The sequence below is a fragment of the Balaenoptera acutorostrata genome, chromosome 6 (genome assembly GCF_949987535.1).
Source record: "Balaenoptera acutorostrata chromosome 6, mBalAcu1.1, whole genome shotgun sequence".
Taxonomy (NCBI): Eukaryota; Metazoa; Chordata; class Mammalia; order Artiodactyla; family Balaenopteridae; genus Balaenoptera; species Balaenoptera acutorostrata.
The window spans coordinates 67,640,949-67,659,949 of record NC_080069.1 but is presented as its reverse complement, the minus strand read 5'-3'; the positions used below and the strand labels follow the sequence as shown (position 1 = coordinate 67,659,949).

The 19,001-nt window shown below is 40.5% G+C and overlaps 1 protein-coding gene across 6 annotated transcripts in view; it reads left to right on the top strand.

Annotated features, from left to right (window-relative positions):
* KDM4C (lysine demethylase 4C) overlaps positions 1-19,001 on the top strand; it is a 409,893-nt gene that overhangs the window by 304,634 nt on the left and 86,258 nt on the right. For all 6 annotated transcript variants that reach the window (XM_057548130.1, XM_007189029.3, XM_007189030.3 and 3 more), the window contains one exon: positions 16,600-16,785. In XM_057548130.1, the coding sequence (XP_057404113.1) occupies positions 16,600-16,785 (186 nt within the window). The remainder of the gene's footprint in view (positions 1-16,599; positions 16,786-19,001) is intronic.

The following is a 19,001-nucleotide window of genomic DNA, read 5'->3' as shown; positions in this document are numbered from 1 at the left end:
ATTGAGGAAGTGGGAGAACATTTTCAAGAACTGATGAAGGGAAAACAATTTGACATGAGTTAACAACCAAAACAGAAAGAAAAAGAAAAATACTGGAGTTATTAAAATTTCAGATTATAAAAATTAAAGTGGGAAAAGTTACTATTTTTCTTCAAAATAATGTTTCTAATTTAACATACTTTAAAGTGTTTTGTGGGTTGAATAATTTAAAAAACATCATGGCCTCTTCACAGGTTTATTATTTTTTATAGTCACCGGAATTCATCATATATTCCTCTGTAGCACATTTAAAGGAAAAATCATATGCAGAGCATCATAGTGGCTCTTTAGGGCATTTTTCATCCTCTTTTTCATCAGGATCGAGTTCTTCGCAGTATTTACTGAGTGGTATTTGTAGAGGAGGCAGAGTGAAAGAAGTGATAAGTTGGAAAGAATTTTTACTGTTTCTGAGATAGTACAGACGAGTTCCTCTTGGATTTTCCCAACTTTTTTATACTTAATAATACATTTTAATGAGTCTTTGGGGGAAGTCATAACTTTGCTACATTGCTTATCTCTGCCGCCTGCTCACATGACACAATACTCTTGTGAGGTATAATATTAAAATCATCTCTGGCTAAAAGTGGATTTTGGCTTTTAGCCTAACACTGAGCAAATAACCTTTCCATTCCAAGTTAAATGTTCCCATAAGCTCCTTAAAACCAAATTTTCCTTGTTAAAAAAAGTTACCTAATATAATTCCCAAAGAGTAGGGTATGGAAGCTATTTAAATGAGGCTTAAAAAAAAATCCTTCCCACGTTTTGCTGGCTTGGTCTTTTCTTTTGCTAATATTTGATGGGTGTTTCTTTGCTAGGTTTGGAGTGAGAGGTCAGAGTTCTCACAAGGGAGTTTGATGGTCCATCACATGGGTTCATTTCCTTAGCTCAAATTGTGGCTTAAAGCAGAATGCAGCTGCCTATTGCCAGTACGCCTTCACTGGGGAATCACTGCAGAAACTCTATCAAGCCCCATCTTTGTACTTGATGGTGACCCCATTATTGTCCAGAACTCTAAACCTCCAGCTCCCTCATAGCACAAGGCCAGGCTTTCTATGGTTTCCCCAGTATGTCAGCCCCAAGGTAGATGAAAATTTGATAGATGTGCTTATAACCTCTTTGGAGTTTTCTGTAGGAACTTGACAAGTAGATTCTTTCTACTAAATATTTTAACACACAGCCTCTAAAATGACATTTACCTCTTCTAGGACCATTTTTGACAGTGGCATGTAGTAGTTTCATTTTATTTGAAAACATCATTTGGGGTTTTACAGAAAAAAATAAAATATTTATCTCTACAGCTTGTTATCAGCAGGGAGGATAGGCATTCTTGGATGGATGGATGGAAGGTTTATTGGTGGAAAGATTCAAGAAGCTATTTTGTGATAAGGGATTTCTTTGCATTTTTCCTCTAGTCAAGTAAATTGCTTGTGGGTTCTTGCTAGGAAAAAATAATCCCTCTGGTGCTGCTTTTAATTTGATCAGGTTTAAAATGTTTTCAGAAGGGTTAAGCTTCTCTTGCGTTAATAATGTCTGGTGTGGTCAAATGGAGGATGGCTTTGGAAAGGGCTTCTTTATGATGTTCTATTCAACCTTGCCACAGGAGGTTCAGTACAGTGGACCAGTCAAAACAATAACACCATTTTCACTTGACTTTAAGATGTGTGGTGTGTCCCCTTTCCCCCGACAGATAGTTCCTAAGCATATTTTTCTTTGACTCATGTGGTAAGGGTTTATGTTTCCTATGTTATATATCCAATGTGCCCAGCTGTCACTTTCAAAAAATAGGCACATACCACAATATTAACCCACTGTCATGATTTCTCATATATGTCTGCTGATAACTAGACTTCACTTGCAAGGGGAAGAATTAACTGTACATCCTGTTTTTGTTCACTAGGTAAAAGTTTGCAAGATAAACTATAATCCTGGTCGGGCATAGGAGCATTTTTATGAGCAGGTGGGCCAAGTTGTGAAAAGACCATCATAAAGCTTAAAGCTTGGGGAAAAAACCGAAGCCTCCTGTGCTTGGGGGCTCTGTTTTTAATCTGATCCTCTAATGAGTTCATGAATATTTCAAGGGAACCTGAACAGGTTACTCTTTCTTCCCTGGGGGCTACTGGGTGGTTTTCAATGGAAACATGCAGTTTGTCACTTTGGTAGGAATGGTTTTAACACTATTTAAGTCCAAAGTGGAGGTCAGAATTCACTTAAGAGAAATAAGGAAACCCCGTGTGACATTTTGCCAAACTTCACACAAGTCTAGTAATAGAATAGAATAAATTTTCCACCCCAGTAATATAGATGTTGTTGAGTTTTTGTGGTTTTTTTTCCCTAAAAAAACTTAACATCATTAAAAAAAAAAAAAAAAGAGTTTTCCCTCTGGAAGAAAGCAGACATACATGCTCCCTATACTTTAAGAAGGGTCTGTGAGTCCAGGTGTTTAGTTTCTTACATTTTGATGAATACTGGATAAATGTATGACTTCAGTGACACTGCTTTAAAAAATAGTTAACTAAACATGGCTATTGCAGAAAAAATGAAGAAAATACTCAAAGTCCTGGATGAAAACCCTGAATCTAGTAAGAAGATTCCGCCCCCCCCCCCCCAGCCCTTCTTAAAAGTAAATCTCAAAAAAACACACTGGTGATAAAGAATTAAGCTGTGGTCATCACACTTGCCATTGAAATGGGAAGCCAGGACTGAAGAATGAGCACATTGGCTCACAGCTGGGAAGACATCAGCAGGGGGAAAAAAGATCACGTGGTGCTGAGGGAGGCTGAACAGGGGAACTTGGTACAGACTAGTTTGAGAAGAGTTGTTGATGCTTGTCCGGACACGGGGCTCAGCCACAGGCTCAGCAAATGGGGCTACACTGTTCTGTGAAGATTTGTTGAAAAATCACACCCTTTTTCTTCCTCAGTGGTATAATCCCCTTATAACTGGTGCAATCTGATTTTCTGACTCATTCCTATCCTATGTTCAAGCTCTTGTGCCTTTTGCTGTGGCAACCGGAAAGGAACAGATACATTGTCACATTCTACTGTTTCTTTTCCCTTTTTTCCCTCATCTTTTCAAGGGTACAGTAACAATGGCCATGTTTGCAAAGCCTTTTGTGTTTAGATACTAATGCATACTTTTGTATCCATTACCCCCTTAATTCCCACGGTGATCCTATGAAGCGCAGCTGTAGAAGCTGAGGCTCAGATGCACATGGGAACTCACCCAAGCACCCCGCTCCCTAGTGGGGGAGCTGGAGCTCAAACTGCAGTCTCCCTCAGTGCCGCTCCTCTGTCAGGGAGCCGGATGGGTGTGAGTTAGCCTGAAATTTGCTCAGATACCGGCAAGCGTTATGAGCCCCAAATCTTAACCTTTAGTACAAGAAAACCTAGAGGTCTTGAACTCTTCTTTCTGTTTCCTCATTTTGCATTCATTTGACCACAGTCATTTGAAGGGGATTCCAAAGAATACTGTTTTTTCTTTATCGTTTATCATTGAAAAGTACCACTTTGGCCTCAAACTTGTAGCACTGAAAATTTATATGTATACATACTTAGACAAAAGCAGCTTGACTTTTACTACCTGAAGCTTGATGGACTCCTGTTCCACGGATCAGCTGAGGGGCTCTCTCATCGCACACAGGCATACACATAAGGGAAGCAGGGCTGTGAACTTCAGGATGAAACGGATTATCCTCATCTTTTAAAAAAGTAATGTGAACGATAGAAGACGACCACACTTTAGTTTTACGATTGCCAGTGAGCCATAATAGAAGCAGTAAATGTCTCTTAGAGTTCTTTCACGCATCTGCTTTGGTAATTCACTGTTCTGTTTGAACAGATCTCACAGAAATGGAATTTTTAAATATTGAGAAAATTCCATTGAGAAATAGAGGGAGAATGAAAAGCTCACCATAAAAGCCATGCCAAGAATAAGCAAGATGTGGCCCACATCTGAAAAATGTTTACTTTTAATCTAAATGAACTTTTCAGAGAAGTTAGTGTTCTCACTCTTTTGCTGAAGAGTCAGTTGCTGGGCCAGTCTAATACCTGTTTGATGTTGTTTAGCCAATTTTTCATGACAGAAAAACATTGTAGGTAATGTTGTAGGTAAACATTGTAGGTAAACATTGTAGGATAAGGTATTGTTATTTTCATGAAGAAAATCTGCATGGTTAGAATTACTTGACTCCTCTGTTGCCGCTATACACCTTTTTATGACCTGTTCATGGCTAGTTGCAAAAACAGGGAAACTGAGGGTAGTGCACAGTGTCTTTGGTTCGTTGTGGAAGCAAATCTGCCAGTTCTGATTTTGAAATGTTAGGAAAGAAAAAAAAAAAAGCTCTAAAGATACCATGGTTTTTATGCTCTAACCTGTTTTGATTATTATTGTAAAAACAGTAAAACAACAACCTTAAAAAAGAGAAACCTAGGGTTCCAGTAATCTAATCATGATGTTTTCCATTTTTGCTTATTCACTGAAATATTTGTTCTTATGTGGTGATTGTAATCACTGTATTCATTCATGGTGATTTTAGACATTTTTAATTGTTCTGTGTCAGAGATTCTTAACTTGTTGCATGGACTCTTTTGGCAGTTTTTGGTAAAGGCTGTGGATAGTTCTTCAGAGAAGTATTTTAAAATATTAAAAATAAAATACATAGGATTACAGAGGAAACAATATTGAAGTACACTTACTAAAATATTTAAAAAATTAGTTTGTGACATGGTAACATGTGTTTTTTTTTTAATCAATGCATTAAATAACAAGATGCGGAAATCTATAGTTACCTAGCGTCTGAATGATTACGAGCATCAGTGTTTTGAAACTGTGGCTCTGAAGGTGAAGGGGAGGGCAGGGTGGTTGAGGAACTTCATGCCTGATGGTCCCTATTATCTGGGTGAAGGAAGAGGCTCAGCTGTCTTTAGAATGTGAGGGTTTGGGCTTGGGTTCCAGAGTGGTAAGGTCTGGGAACAGATGGGGCAGCCTTGCTTAGCTCTGACTATGTCCCAGGGACTGAGAAACCTTTTACAGATGTTATTTCTTTGAAGCCTGAGAACAGCTTCCTGAGGAGGAGTTGCTGTTGTCACCTTTACTTGACCAGGGAAGCATCTAAGCTTGGAAAGATTACCCACAAATAGATCATTGAAAAAAATGTTGACCATTTACTCATCCTCAGAGGAAGTCCACCTAAATAATCCAGAAGCAATATCCTGGTTAGTAAATCAGTGCAAGTCAGGGTTAGGATTCAATCCTAATCCTTGACCAGAGCCTGTTTTACCGACTTTTGTCCATTCCCTCAGCTGGGAAAGATAAAAGAACTTCTCGGTGACCCTAAGGGCCACTTGAGATTGAAACCCCACATTTGTCTAATCTAGAAGACAAATCCCCAAACTCACTGTTAGGTGATTTTTCCTCCAGAAGCAAGAGGAGGGATGGGCTCTGGACTGGACAGTGTCCACACAGGGGGCTGTACCCTGACCTGGCTCTTCTCAGGGCCACCGTTTTCCCCACCAGAGAGGGAGAGGGTCTTCCTCTGAAAGGCCACCTGTGGCACGTCTGCTAATGTTGACCTAATAGCTTTTCATCACTGCTTCCTCAGTTTTATTTGGAGACATGGTGCTGGGGTATTTTAACTTAAGCATACATTTTCTCAATGTGGTCTGCTGCTGGTGTAATTGAAAGACAAGAGGCAAAGAGGTTGCAGCAGGCCACAGAGAGAACCGTTCATGGGTGACAGTTTCTCACAAGAGTCAGATGTATTCAGGGGCCTTGGGGCAGCTTCTGGTGTTTAGAGCAGGAAGTACGCCCCAGCATCTTGGTTTGTGTAGTGATCCAAAAAAAATCATGAGATCTGTTTATTTTTCCTTTTCCCAAACATTCAAATAAGTACCATTCACCAAGATAAGTATAAGTAGCAGGAGTGTACATAAATGGTCATTTAAACTGTTGAAAAGTGCCTGTGGGAAGTCAGATAAGAGAGGTGGTTGAGACTTGGCTCGTGGGAGTCAGTTCCTTCACTGCCGATTAGAGATGCCTTTACTGTTTCCTCTCAGACCCGACCAGTGAACGCAATTTCAGTAAATATACAGAAAACAGGCATTTCAGAAATATACACTCCTCTCTAAAAAAAACCTTGAACAAAACAACCCTGCAGCCTTTATAGTGTTGGATGTTTGCACTGTCTCAAAACAAATATTGCTAAGGATAATTAGTCTTTGTCTTTGATTTATTCTGTTTTTTTGTCAGATATCTTAAGGCCTTCAGGCTTGAGGCCAGAAGTAAATAGAAAATGTGTCCTAGTCCATGATCTGATAATGCCAATAGCAAGTCGTATCAGATATTCATAATAAATAAAGATTTTTTTTTTTTTTGCCTGTCCTTGGAACAGCAGGAAGCTTGTAAGCCAGCCTCCCTAAACTGTGACAAACAGGAAAATTTTGTTTCTTTTTAGATTTAACAGAGAATTAAATGATTAAAATGCGTCATTTCCAGCATTAATTCAGAGCGATCTATAAAAATTCTTCTAAGTTATAAGTAACCTCACAAATTTGTGTCGATTTTTGTAGGGTGGAGAGCACATATCAGTGAGTAGGCAGGACCTCCTTGTATCAGAAAGGACAGAGTGCCTTTTTTTTTTTTTTTAAGTAAGTACGTAATTCAGTAATTCTGGGTTCAATTAAATGCTTTATTCGAGGAGAGTAAGAATTTCTGTTTGATCTCTTGTAAACAATAATTTCAAAAAATGAAATTTCCTCTAGGAAACAGGTGCTCTTTAATATTAACATAAAAAGAAATAAAAGTGCAAATAAAAAGTACTTAGAAAATGTTTATTTTGTGGTTTAGGAGGCTTGCTTTCCCCACCCATCAGCTGAAAGATGTTTAGTGACACTTAATAAGTACTCAGAATAAGATTTGTTCTAAAGCTCTCTGTATGCTATAGTTGTATACCCCCTTCGCCCTTTAAATCTGAAATAAACTTGGAATGAAGTACAGAACCCAAACAGGCTGTTAGAGAAGTAGAAATGATAAGTGATTGATTTTTCTCAGCATAGATAACATTGCCTATTTCATGATTCAGCAAATGCTGCTTTATACTATTAGTGAAGTGCCTCTTTCAACATGAGGTTGTGATGTTGCCTTTAATATTTAATTTACTTGCAAATGCTGCTTATATGTCTGGCTTTTCTGCATAGCCCAGTTAGTAACTGCAGAGGAGAAGCTCTGTTTTCTGCTGAGGGGGTGTCAGGAAGAAGGGCAGGAGACGTTCAGGGGCTAGCTTGCTGCCCCCATGACTTCTCACCACTTCTGTTTATTCAGGCCATGTTATTTTGGCTGTTTCTGTGACTAGCCTTTGTGCCTGTGCTGAGCTGGATTCAAAACCAGGTCTGTCTGACTTCCCAGTCCATGCTTCTAATAACCGTGAAATACTGTCCACGTAGGGAAGACAGGAGAGTGTGGTGTTTGGTTAGGGCACTCCCCAGATATTTAGTTTGTACACATGCCAGGTGCCTTCGATAACAAGACGAGTAGAATTTGTCCAACCCTCAAAGAGCAAAAGATGGATGAGCAAAGAGACATGCCTGGGCAACAAGCATTCTTAGCCCAAGGTTGTTGAGATTTTCTGGGCTGCTCTGGAGACTTGCTTGGTTGCTGAAGCCACTCAGAAACCTCTTAGCTTTGGTACATCCATCTAGAATGTCCTCTCTCCCTCCCTCCTCATCCCACTGCGTGTGGGCTGGCTGAAACCTGCTAGTCCTTCAAGGTGAACTCAAAGGCAGCCCGCTCTCGCTGGCTCCCCCAGTTCTCTAAAACCCGCTGGACAGCTTTCCTGAGCCACGCGGGGGACCCTGTGTCCCCGCCGCCCCTGCAGGCTCAGCCATCACGCAGCACGTCCCCAACACCCTGCAAGGCAGCATAGGATCTGGCGTAGAAGCATTGCACGTAGCCTCTGAACACCAAGAAGTTAATTACAGGGAACGTCTGACTTTGGAGAAACCCCCTCTTTACTTGATTATGAGTTCCCGGGAGCCAGCCTGTGGAACTGACCCAGAAGTGCCTAGACTTGGTGACTCATGGCCCTCAGTTCAGAGCGGTGCACAGGTCACCTGCCTGAGCCGTCCAAGCAGAATCGCACCTCCTTCCTCGTCCTGTGTTTGGTGTCCCTCGGGTGGCTGTCGTGAAGTTCCTTCTTTGTTGCCCCTCTTTCTCAGTTGAAGAGTGGTGAAGAGCGGGGCGCAGATAGGTAACTGCTCAGGTGCACGTGCTGGCCTCACCTTTGTCCTGCTGGTCCAGCCCCATCTCCTTCCAAATCCGTAGCCCTTCATCTTGCTTATTGTGATGACCGTGGCAACACTTTTGTCACAGCTCTTTTTATTTGCCAAATTAAGCTTCTTGAATAAATGGATGGCATCTTTTTGGGTCTCCTTTTGCATTTTTCGAAATGCCTTTCATATAGAAGATATTTAATAAATATCGAGATAGCTGAAAGAATGAATTGACGCGTTATATATAATAAGGAAACAATCCTTCATGTGGTCAATGGATATTTATTGAGCACCTACTGTGTGCAGTCAGTGTTCTAGTACTGGATTTAAAAGGTGCTTCCAGAGGATTCCTATTTGGTGATCTTCCCAGCGGTGTTTTCTGTTGATCCAAAATTTAAAAAAAAAAGTGTGACTGGGCTGTTGACATAATGCTTTTCAAGAGTCATCTGTTAATTTGTCAGTTTGTGTATGAACTGCCATGGCCTTTCCAGTTCTAGAATCCTTTTGTGATTCTTGTTTAATATTTCTCGGGGCCAACAAAGCCTCCCTTGCTTGTTTTGAATAAGTGCAGCCTTCTGGCTGATCCCCACCACCTCTGCCTGTTTTTCTGGCTCTGTCTCTTGGCCTGGCTGAGCTCATTCCTCTGCCCTTTCCTCTTTAGCCTGCTGCTTGACTTTTTCTTAGCTTCTCACCTTTTGTGGGGTGAATCTCACTAAACAAAAAGCAATGAGATAAATGGCTTCTGATACATATCATAAACAATGATTTAATTCAACACACTTGACACCGTGAGCCATTTATTTTAATGCTCTGAACTTGAAAAGTAGAAATAACTTTTCTTGAAGGGGGTGTGGAGAGACAGAGCGCTCACCATGTTACGAGCTGGTGCACAAGTATTCAGAATTGAGTTTTACTGTATCATTTCATGATGTCTGCCATTTGTAACATCCTTAGACCGCTGAGATCAGAACAATTCTGTCTGGCCCGAGTGGTGTGAGACTGCATATTAATTGCTGCCCCTTACTATAGCAGCACATACCCTGCAGTGTGAGTTCCCCGTGGACACCGCGGGTTTCAACCTTCCCTTCTCCCTTCCTCCCCAGCCGCTCTTTAGCTCTCTGGGTAAACTGATTTCTCTCGGTATCAATCTACTCCTCTCTCTGCTCCTTCTGAATCTTGCTCTCACAGGACAGCTCTCGTGTTCTGCTTTTCCTTCTGCCTAAGTTGTCTACACGTCTGTTTCCTCCCCTGGACTGTAAGCTCCTTGCTGTAGATCTTAGACTTCATCATACAGTGTTCCCCCAGTGCTGGCCATTATTGTCACGTGAGTGACTGACTTAATGAATATTTATGAGCAGAACATAAATTTTACAGGTAGAGTAGAAAAAAAAAAAGGGTTTCTCTTTTAAAACCTATATTTATGGATGTAGAGCAAAATCAAAGTTTCGGCCTCAGTCCTCTGCCTGCAACAATAGTGACATCCATCAAGTCCAACAGTATTCCCTGTTGGAGCTGGAAATGTCAGCTTGCCATGGAGTACCTGGAAAAAGTGTCTTTGGAGAGCAAAAGGAAAAAGGAATTAGGTAATATCAGCTTGTTACTTGTCTGATAAGGAAATACTAATTAAAATAGAAGTATTTGTGCCTGTTTTGAAATTACCAGCTTATTTATGGACGAAAAAAGACTCATAAAATTGGCAAAACAACAATAAAATCATACTACAAATCATATTAAAAGAAAAAAAAAGAAGGGAAGGGGATGTGCTTTGAACCTGTAACTCCTTCACAGCCCATCATTTCTTGATGCCCTTTGCCAGGCAGGCTGTGTGCTCAAGGAATCTAATGATACACAAAGCCTCATTGCCAGATACTTCATTAAATCCTCAATCCATTAGGAGCTTTAATGGCCTATGCCATTGGAATAAGTATGGAAATCCAGCCCCCCAAGAAAGTACAGTGATCTATAAATCATACTTGCCTGAGGATTCTCTCAGCCCTTGACACAGAAGAATAGATGAAAAAACATTGTACTTCCTGAATTGCCTTATACTAGAGCCTCTCAGAATAATGCACACCCTTTAACAGTTTAATCCTCCAGCCCAGTGGTTCTCAAAGTGGGATCCCTGGATCAACAGCATCAGTATTACTGACAACTTGTCAGAAATGCAAATTCAACAGCCCCAGCCCAGACACACTGAAATTCTGGGGGTGGGGTGTGCAACCTGTGTTTGAAGCAGGCCTCTCAGTGATTCTGAAGTCCTCTAACATCTCTGGTGGCATAGTTATGTGTGGGGTCTTTTTTCACTGTTGAGGAAACAGGTGAGCAGGTCTATAGCTTGACCAAAATATACTTGCTTGGATTCAGTTTAATTCAACAAACATTGAGCAGCTGTTATGTCCCAGGCATCCTTACTAGAAAACCATAAAGGTGAATGACACCTTAAAGTCACTCTCCAGTGTCATCTGTGTCAGCATTTTCCTGCTATGCCATGTTGGTCTCCCTGGACATCAGCCCTCCTCGACTTTGTTCTGAAGCACCCCAAGTGATGGCTCTCTAGGCTGCCTCATTTGACTTCTCGAACCTCCTTTATTCATCGTCTTCCAGAAATTGGTTCCTTATCCCTTTCCCAGTGGGTCACTGGCATCTCAAACAGGAACTGCAGGAAGAATGGCCCTGTCTTTCTGAACCTTCTGTGCTTTTAAGTGCCCAACAGTCTTACTGTTCACACATTCCTTTCAGTCCTCATCCCTCTAGAAACTGGTCACCTCAACCCTCATCTATTTCAAAACTAAAGCAGCTGCTAAAGAGGTTCTTTCCCACAGCACACAGACTGTCCAGCCCTGGCCTTGAGTGAGTAGCTCTATTTAAAGGAAGATATAGAATCTCTGTCAACAAAGAATAGCAAGAGTGAAAAACACTTAACATTTACCTTCCTCCTAATAGCCAATTCCCTAGTCCAAGTCCTCATCATCCTTTGCCTCAGTATTTCTGTGGCTTCCTAACAGTTTCATTTCCCACCAGTCTGTTCTTTATTCACCTTGCTGCTAGAGTGATCTTACTTGAATACTGATTCCATCATTTCACAGCTCACTATCTTCAAATACGTGCCCATGGCCTATAGCTGGGGTCAGCACACTAGGGCACGTGCTTGTTGTTGTAAATAAAGTTTTATTGGAACACAGCCACACCCATGATTTGTGAATTATCTGTAGCGGCTTTTACACTACAGTTGACCCTTGAGCAACATGGGTCCATTTATCTGTGGATTTTTTTTTTCAATAAATATATGGGAAAATTTTTTGGAGATTCGTGGCAATTTGAAAAACTTGCAGATGAACCATGTAGTTTAGAAATATGGAAAAAATTAAGAAAATGTTAGGTATGTCATGAATGCATAAACTATATGTAGATACTAGTCTATTTTATCATTTACTACCATAAAATATACCCAGATCTATTATAAAAAGTTAAAATTTATCAAAAGTTACACACACAAACACAGACCACACATGGTGTCACCCATTACATTCGGCTCCCATAGAGCAGTCATATTACTGCTTCTTCATTATTAATGCATGAATCATTATACCTGTAAATAAATATGAATTTTTTTTGACATTATCTTTTCATTTTTGATGCCTAGTGTTAGCAATATGTTTAACATCTACAGTTTTTCGTATCATATAAGACAATATTGATGTAGGTACCGACAGACAATTCATCTTGTAAACAGATGACATAAACTTAGGTATGGATAAATATAGTATAGTACTGTCAATGTATTTTATCTTCTTTGACTTTTTAAATAACATTTTCTTTTCTCTAGTTTACTTTATTGTAAGAATAGCGTGTATAATACATATGACATACAAAATACGTGTTCATCGACCGTTTATGTTATGGGTAAGGCTTCTGGTCAGCGGTAGGCTATTAGTAGTTAAGTTTGGGGTAGTCAAAAGTTACATGATTTTTGACTGTGCAGGGGTTGGGGATGGTGCCCCTAAGCCCCACATTGTTCAATTCAACTATACAATGCAGAGTTGAGTACTTGCAACTGGTACTGTATGGCTCACAGGCCTAAAATATTTTTCTGGCACTTTAAGAAAACTTCTGCTACCCTTGGTCTATAAGATAAAATTTAATCTGTTTACAGTTAACTTACTGATATGTTTGGGTTTAGTTCTACCAATCTACAACGTGCTTTTTCCTTTGCTCCCACCTGTTCTATGTTTCTGTTTCTTTCCTTTCATGTCTTTGTTTGAATTTATTATTTTTCCTTATTCTATTTGTTCTCACACTATTAGTGAATTGGTACTTTTACCCTTTTCCCAGACAATTCAAGAACATTTAGAACATTTAAAACTTCACTTTTACTACTTCTTCCTTATATGCTACAACTGTCATCTATTCAAATTCTCTCTCTGTTTTCAAACCCAGAAGACATTACTGTTATTGTTCATACAGTCCATATTCATTTAGATTTATCCACATAGTTAGCATTTTTGTTACTTCTTCATTGCATACTTCTGACCCTTGAATGTGAAAAAGAAAAAATAATCTTTATGTTTGCTCTCACATTTGAATGAAAATTAGGCTGGATGTAGACCAAATTTAATTTTCCTCCATAAATTGGAAGACATTGTTTCATTGTCTTTTAGCACTCACTATTGCAGATTAGAGATCTGACAGTAATCTGATTTTTCTCTTTTATTCTTTGGAAGATTTTGGGATTTTCTCTTTTTATTTGGAAATATAAGATGTATCTAAGATGTGTTTAGGTGATTTAAAAAAAAAAAATTAACCCTACTTGTTGGGCCTTTTTTCAGGTCTGGAAAATTTCTGTTATTTTCTCTTTTTCTATTCATCTAGAATGCCTTTTAGAGAGATAATAGAACATCTGGATCTCTTTTCCATACTGCTTAGCATTTGTGTTCCATTTTCCTTCTTTTTTGATCTTTTCTTCTGTGTTCTGTACAATCTCTGGACTCCATCTTCCAGCTGCTAATTTAATCTTCAGTGGGATCCATTTCAGAATTCAGCACATCTTAATTTTTTTTTTTTACAATAATATTTTTAATTTTAGAACTGGGTGGTTGTTACTGTTTTTTTCAATTGATGGGATCTGTTTGGGAATCTCTATCATAACACGTGCTGCATCTCTTTTAAACTCGTCTTCTGTTTCCCCTTACCTGATTCCTTAGGCCAGCTATTCTTCTATTTATTAATTATAGTACCTCTTGTTCATGGCATTGTTTTCCTTCAAGTGTTCGTGATTTTTTTTTTTTTTTTAAACTAATAGCTACTTTATTTATTTATTTATTTATTTATAGCTGTGTTGGGTCTTCGTTTCGTGCGAGGGCCCTCTCCAGCTGCGGCAAGCGGGGGCCACGCTTCATCGCGGTGCGGGGGCCACTCTTCATTGCGGTGCGCGGGCCTCTCACCATCGTGGCCCCTCCCGCTGCGGGGCACAGGCTCCAGACGCGCAGGCTCAGTAGTTGTGGCTCACGGGCCCAGTTGCTCCGCGGCATGTGGGATCTTCCCAGACCAGGGCCCGAACCCGTGTCCCCCGCATTGGCAGGCAGACTCTCAACCACCGCGCCACCAGGGAAGCCCTGTTCGTGATTTTTAAAGTATATGATTGTATTTTATCTTGGGTGCACTATTTTTTTTCCTTAGCCCAAACGAGAATTCACTTGTCTTATTGGCAAATGATAGGTCAGGTCACAGGACTCGGCTTCAGATCGGATCAGATTATTTCACCTGCTGATGATGAGTGGGGGCAGGTGGGCCATGGGGTTGGCCTGACAGTGGGTCCTTGTCTTTTAATTATTTGCTTCCACTCTTGACGTTGGCCTTGCCAGAACTGCCTCCTCAGAGATACCTACTAATAGTTTTTTGCTGGGGCTCTCCTCCCTGGAATTAAGTGCTCTCTTTTTTGTTAGTCAGTGCCCTTGTGGTTTCATTCTTTTTCCTATCTCTGTTTATTTAGGGTTTGGGGCTGGTGGGTTTGTAGCAGGGGCTGAGGCCACCATCTTGATCCAGTCAGTCATTGCATTTCTTTAAAGCCTTCTTCCCTATGTTGCCCCCAAGCATACCTCATTGCACTGGTCATTCTAGTTTCATACAGCATTTTGTTTCTACTTTTTTCATAGTACTTAATTCTATTGTAACATTCTAGGAAGTGGCTTATATGTCCTAATCTTTGCCCTATTGAGTTAAATTCCGTAGCCCAGCAGTATAGGTGTTAAATTGCCATGGATGCTTTAGCCAGGGTGGAGAACAATTGGTTTAGTAGCAAGTAAGTGAAACTGGGGTTTGGAAATACTATGTAGACTGTAATACAGCATACGGAATGGCTCCCCTACTAAGTTTTGTGGAGTTCTCTATCTCTGCGAGAACCTATCAGATGTTTAAGCCAAGCTTCTCAACTCTGTGAATAAACATCTTCCAAAGCATTGCATTACAATAGTCTGCAGGTTGACTTTCTAAGGATACTAGTTTTATCCTTAGAAATGGCCACCTCTGGTCTTCCTGGGAAAGGAGGCACTTCCCTTACTAGATTCCAAGGAGAGAGTTATTAGTAGGCTTAAATGTATTCTCTCTGTCTCCTTCCCTCTTTCTGGAGAGCTTCTGTTGATTGAGGAAGTTAATGGTAGAAGAGGCTGGGAGTTACCAGTTCATTAATTAGCTAAGTCATAGTACTCTTTCTTACTCTTAATCCTATTTAATTGGTAAAATAGGAAACAATTTCTCCTTTCGTACATCTGTCAATATCTGAATTTATTCAAACACTGACCTCTTTGTGGTGTGATTAGGCTCTTAAAAGAGTATCTGATTATGCCTGGGGTTCCTGATATGAGCTCTTTCTATTATATCTGTCATCATATTTCAAATGGTTGGCATTGACAAAAAGATACTGGTAAACCAAGAATTACCAGGAATATATTGAAACTGATACCAAAAATTGCCAAAGAGATATCAAGATGTTAAATAATGCTTTTGTTTGTATTGTAATGGATCTTTTTTTAGTTCTATGGGAAGATGAATCAAAATGGCATGAAATAAAAGACTGCGAGACTGGTTAGGAGGCCATTACTACACTGGGCAAGACACCATGGACAGAGATGGTGAAAGTTGGTATAGATGGGTAGGTGAGATCAGAGCAAGATTAAGGTGCAGAATCTATAAGACTGAAGATGCTGATCAGATGTGAGGGCAAAGAAGAGTTAGAAGTTTTGTCCACATTGATTCTTACAGGTCTGTTGATAAAATATTACAGTCCTCAAAAGGCATTGAGTATAAGTACCTTTTTTGTCCCAGGAAGGAAAATGTACCTATAAAAGAAGAACATTTGCATCATCCTTTGATCAGATTGCAGACTTAACTTTATCCTTAGGAATGAAAAGTTGAGCTTTTTGATCATTCTGTTTCTTCTGCTTTCTGAACCTGACCCTGTGTTGTTCTACAACTATTTTTTCCTAACCTTCAAGTATTAGTTCACAAATCTTGCATTTAGTGAAGCTGTTTGATTTTTTTCCATCTCTCATAACAAATGTACTGATAATGTTTAGGGCTAATTGTATGCAGTTTAATTTTCATATTGTGGTAATTATTATTGCAGTTTTTATTTCCATTCTTTCTTCCCCAGGCATAGTCAGCTATAGATATTCAACAGAATTATGCCCTTTGGGGTGATTTTCAATTTTCTCACTTTGGGAGGCATATTTTTGTTTCAGTCATGAAGGGTTCAGATTTGGATTATTAAACACTTGAGCCTGCAGTTTCCACATTGGACCATTTAACACTTTACGTTTCCTTGTAAATGGAAACGTGAGCCCAGTTGTGTGCTCTTTGGGTATTTCTGAAGACCTCATCTAACTTAGGAGAGCATGTGCCTGTCTGTCAAACCCATAGTCTATCTCTTGATGTACAGAAAGGCCTGGCATGCAGAAGGTAAAAGAGAAGTAGCTTCAGCATTCATGGCTGATTTACAGGAGCACCCAGGGGGCCTCTTCCTCAGCTCTGTGCCTGGAGAAGCATGTGCAAAAGGGCTTGGCTTTCCTCACCGCAAGGAGTATTTCATGTGTCTGGTAGTATGCGGCCGTAGCTGTGTGTTTCCTTGAAGGTACGCAGCTTATGTTGTCACAGTCACTCTCACCATTAGGGGCCCTGGAGGTCAGGCCTTGTTGATGTAATCAGCTTTTTTACTCTCTAATAGCTATTATGCTGTGAAGTGTGGAAATTGGCTAAGTTAACTGAGTTTGAATTGATGCTCTTCTTTGTTTTAACCCTCCAGAAATGTATGTTCTGCAGGCACCGGGTTAAGAAGGTCTCTGGAGCCTGCATCCAGTGTTCCTATGGCCGCTGCCCGGCCTCATTCCACGTCACGTGTGCTCATGCTGCTGGGGTGCTGATGGAGCCTGACGATTGGCCGTATGTGGTGAACATCACGTGCTTTCGACATAAAGTCAACCCAAATGTGGTAAGGCCTGCTCTCCCTTTACCGATGCCAAGACTGCATATGAATCCCTTCCTGCACACCTCCCAGGGCTAGCGTGCTCTACTCTGTAATGTTACTCATTGATGATGTGTCTAGACTGTGAGTTTCTTGAGGGCAGGTATTATACATTATTATTTACTAGTATTTGCCCAAGACCCATCAGTGTCTGGCACATGCTAGATGCAATAAATATTTATTGAGTTGAATGAGTGAATGAACAGATGAATGGATAAAACTCTTTATGCCTGTTCTGGTTTGGGGTCTGTATACAGGGCTGCTGAGTATGCTTGTACAGGTTGTGTCCTGCACATCTCTGGGATGAGGGGAAGAGCATTTCTGGGAAGAGACTGATGTGAAAGTGTCTCCTGAGATCCTGCAGTGTTTAATCCAGACACCTGTACACTCTGGCCTTAGGGGTTTATTTAATCCCTTCTAGAGAAAAGAGAGAGCAGCAACCCAGTAAAGGGAGGGAGAGGGTGATCACAAATGTTTGGGGACTTGCTGTCTGAGACGGGATAAGTTAGGGGCAGCAGTGAGGCCCCGGGAGGAGTGAGGACAAGCTCAGAAAAGCAGAAATGCAGAAGAGAAGTTCAGAGGGCAGCGTTTTCTGCCTTTTCCATTTCACTCAGGACTGAACCTATTTCTGGGAAAAGAGTGTTTGCAACTAACTAACATGTGAATTTAACTGTAAGTCAGTTGACCTGTCCTTGGTGAATGGAGTCTTTCCTCTGTTTCAAAGGCTTAGAATCATTAAGAGGTAGTTGCTATGCCTTTGTTAGCTCTCCTGTTCATCGTCATTGTTTTTGGCTGCCAGTGAGGACTCTAAAGCATCCTATCGACCCTCAGCTTTGCTAACGTGCTGCCCCTTGTTATCCCTGGGAAGCTTGGCCACAGATTATTTGCAGACTAACATGCTTGTCCTATGTCTCTAATCACCTCCTGTGAGCAGCCTGCCAAGTCGTCGGTATGGGCTTGGGGAGCCGTGACGCATACACAACAGATCTCTCAGCTTTTTAATGATTCTGGCAACTTTCATTGGTGTCTTGAGAGATGCTTGATGTTTGTGGGTTGGAACTCGGTGTGGATGCATGCGAATGTGCAAATGTAGAAAATGACATCACCAACTGTCACATCTATTTTAAAGTCATTTTCCATACTTTTCCATTGTCTTAGGTCTCAAGTTACATATTCATTCGTGCTTTTTCCTTAGTTTCTTGAGTTGATGGGCTCTTGCTAAGAATAGTATATGTACTCAGCAGAAAACACACTTCAGCAGCTTAAAAAAATTACACTAATAACACATTGCATTACGTGGCGCTTTGCCATTTACAGTGAAGTCACTAGCATTACCTCATTAGATGACACATGTGAATACATTTTGAGATGTGAACCAGGTCATGGCCTCTGGAGTCAGAGTTGTTGGTGTTCACACTTAGATTCTGCCAGTAACACATGTGCAGCCTTGTGCAAGTTCTTCTCTCTGAGTCTCAGCTTCCTTGTCTACAATGGCATGCCTACCTTACCATGTGGTTTTCAATCCACCGGACACTGTAAGCCCTCAGAAAATGAAAGTTGTACTACTGCTTTCTCTTTTTGCTACTTCTGCTGCTGTTGCTGCTACAATCCTACGTGAACTGGGCCACATGAGTAATATTATCCCTGCCTCAAGGATAAGAAGCTCAAGTTCAGAGAGGTTCAGTTTTTTGCCCAAATAGATTCAGTTAATGAGTGACAGGTGCTGGAATGTAAATGTCTTTTCAGCCCCTACTCTACTATTTGTTGAATTCCAAACCCCAAACCTCCAGTGGTGCTAGAGGTGTTCATCTAAAGCTTTGCTTGGGATCATACATTCCCTTTTTAATATTCCAGAGCTCTGTGGTTACTGATGATTATATTGAAGTTGCTATTAAAGAGATCCAGGTGTTCAATCAGGACCTCATTCCTCTTAACTCTGATGTGTGGCTCAGTCAGGTTTATGTTACTAATGTGTTTCATAAATGATGATGAAAAGGAAAATATTTGACTTTGAGGTGATTTAGGAACTACTCTCCCCTACAGATTACTTTAAGCTTGGTATACTTTGTAAAGGGTAGGGAAAAGATCATATAATTTACATTACATGTGGCAGGTTTTCCTTATGAGGAAAACATTTTAGTGATCGTAAATTGCGTTTGCAAAGCTCTCTAGGGGGAAGCACT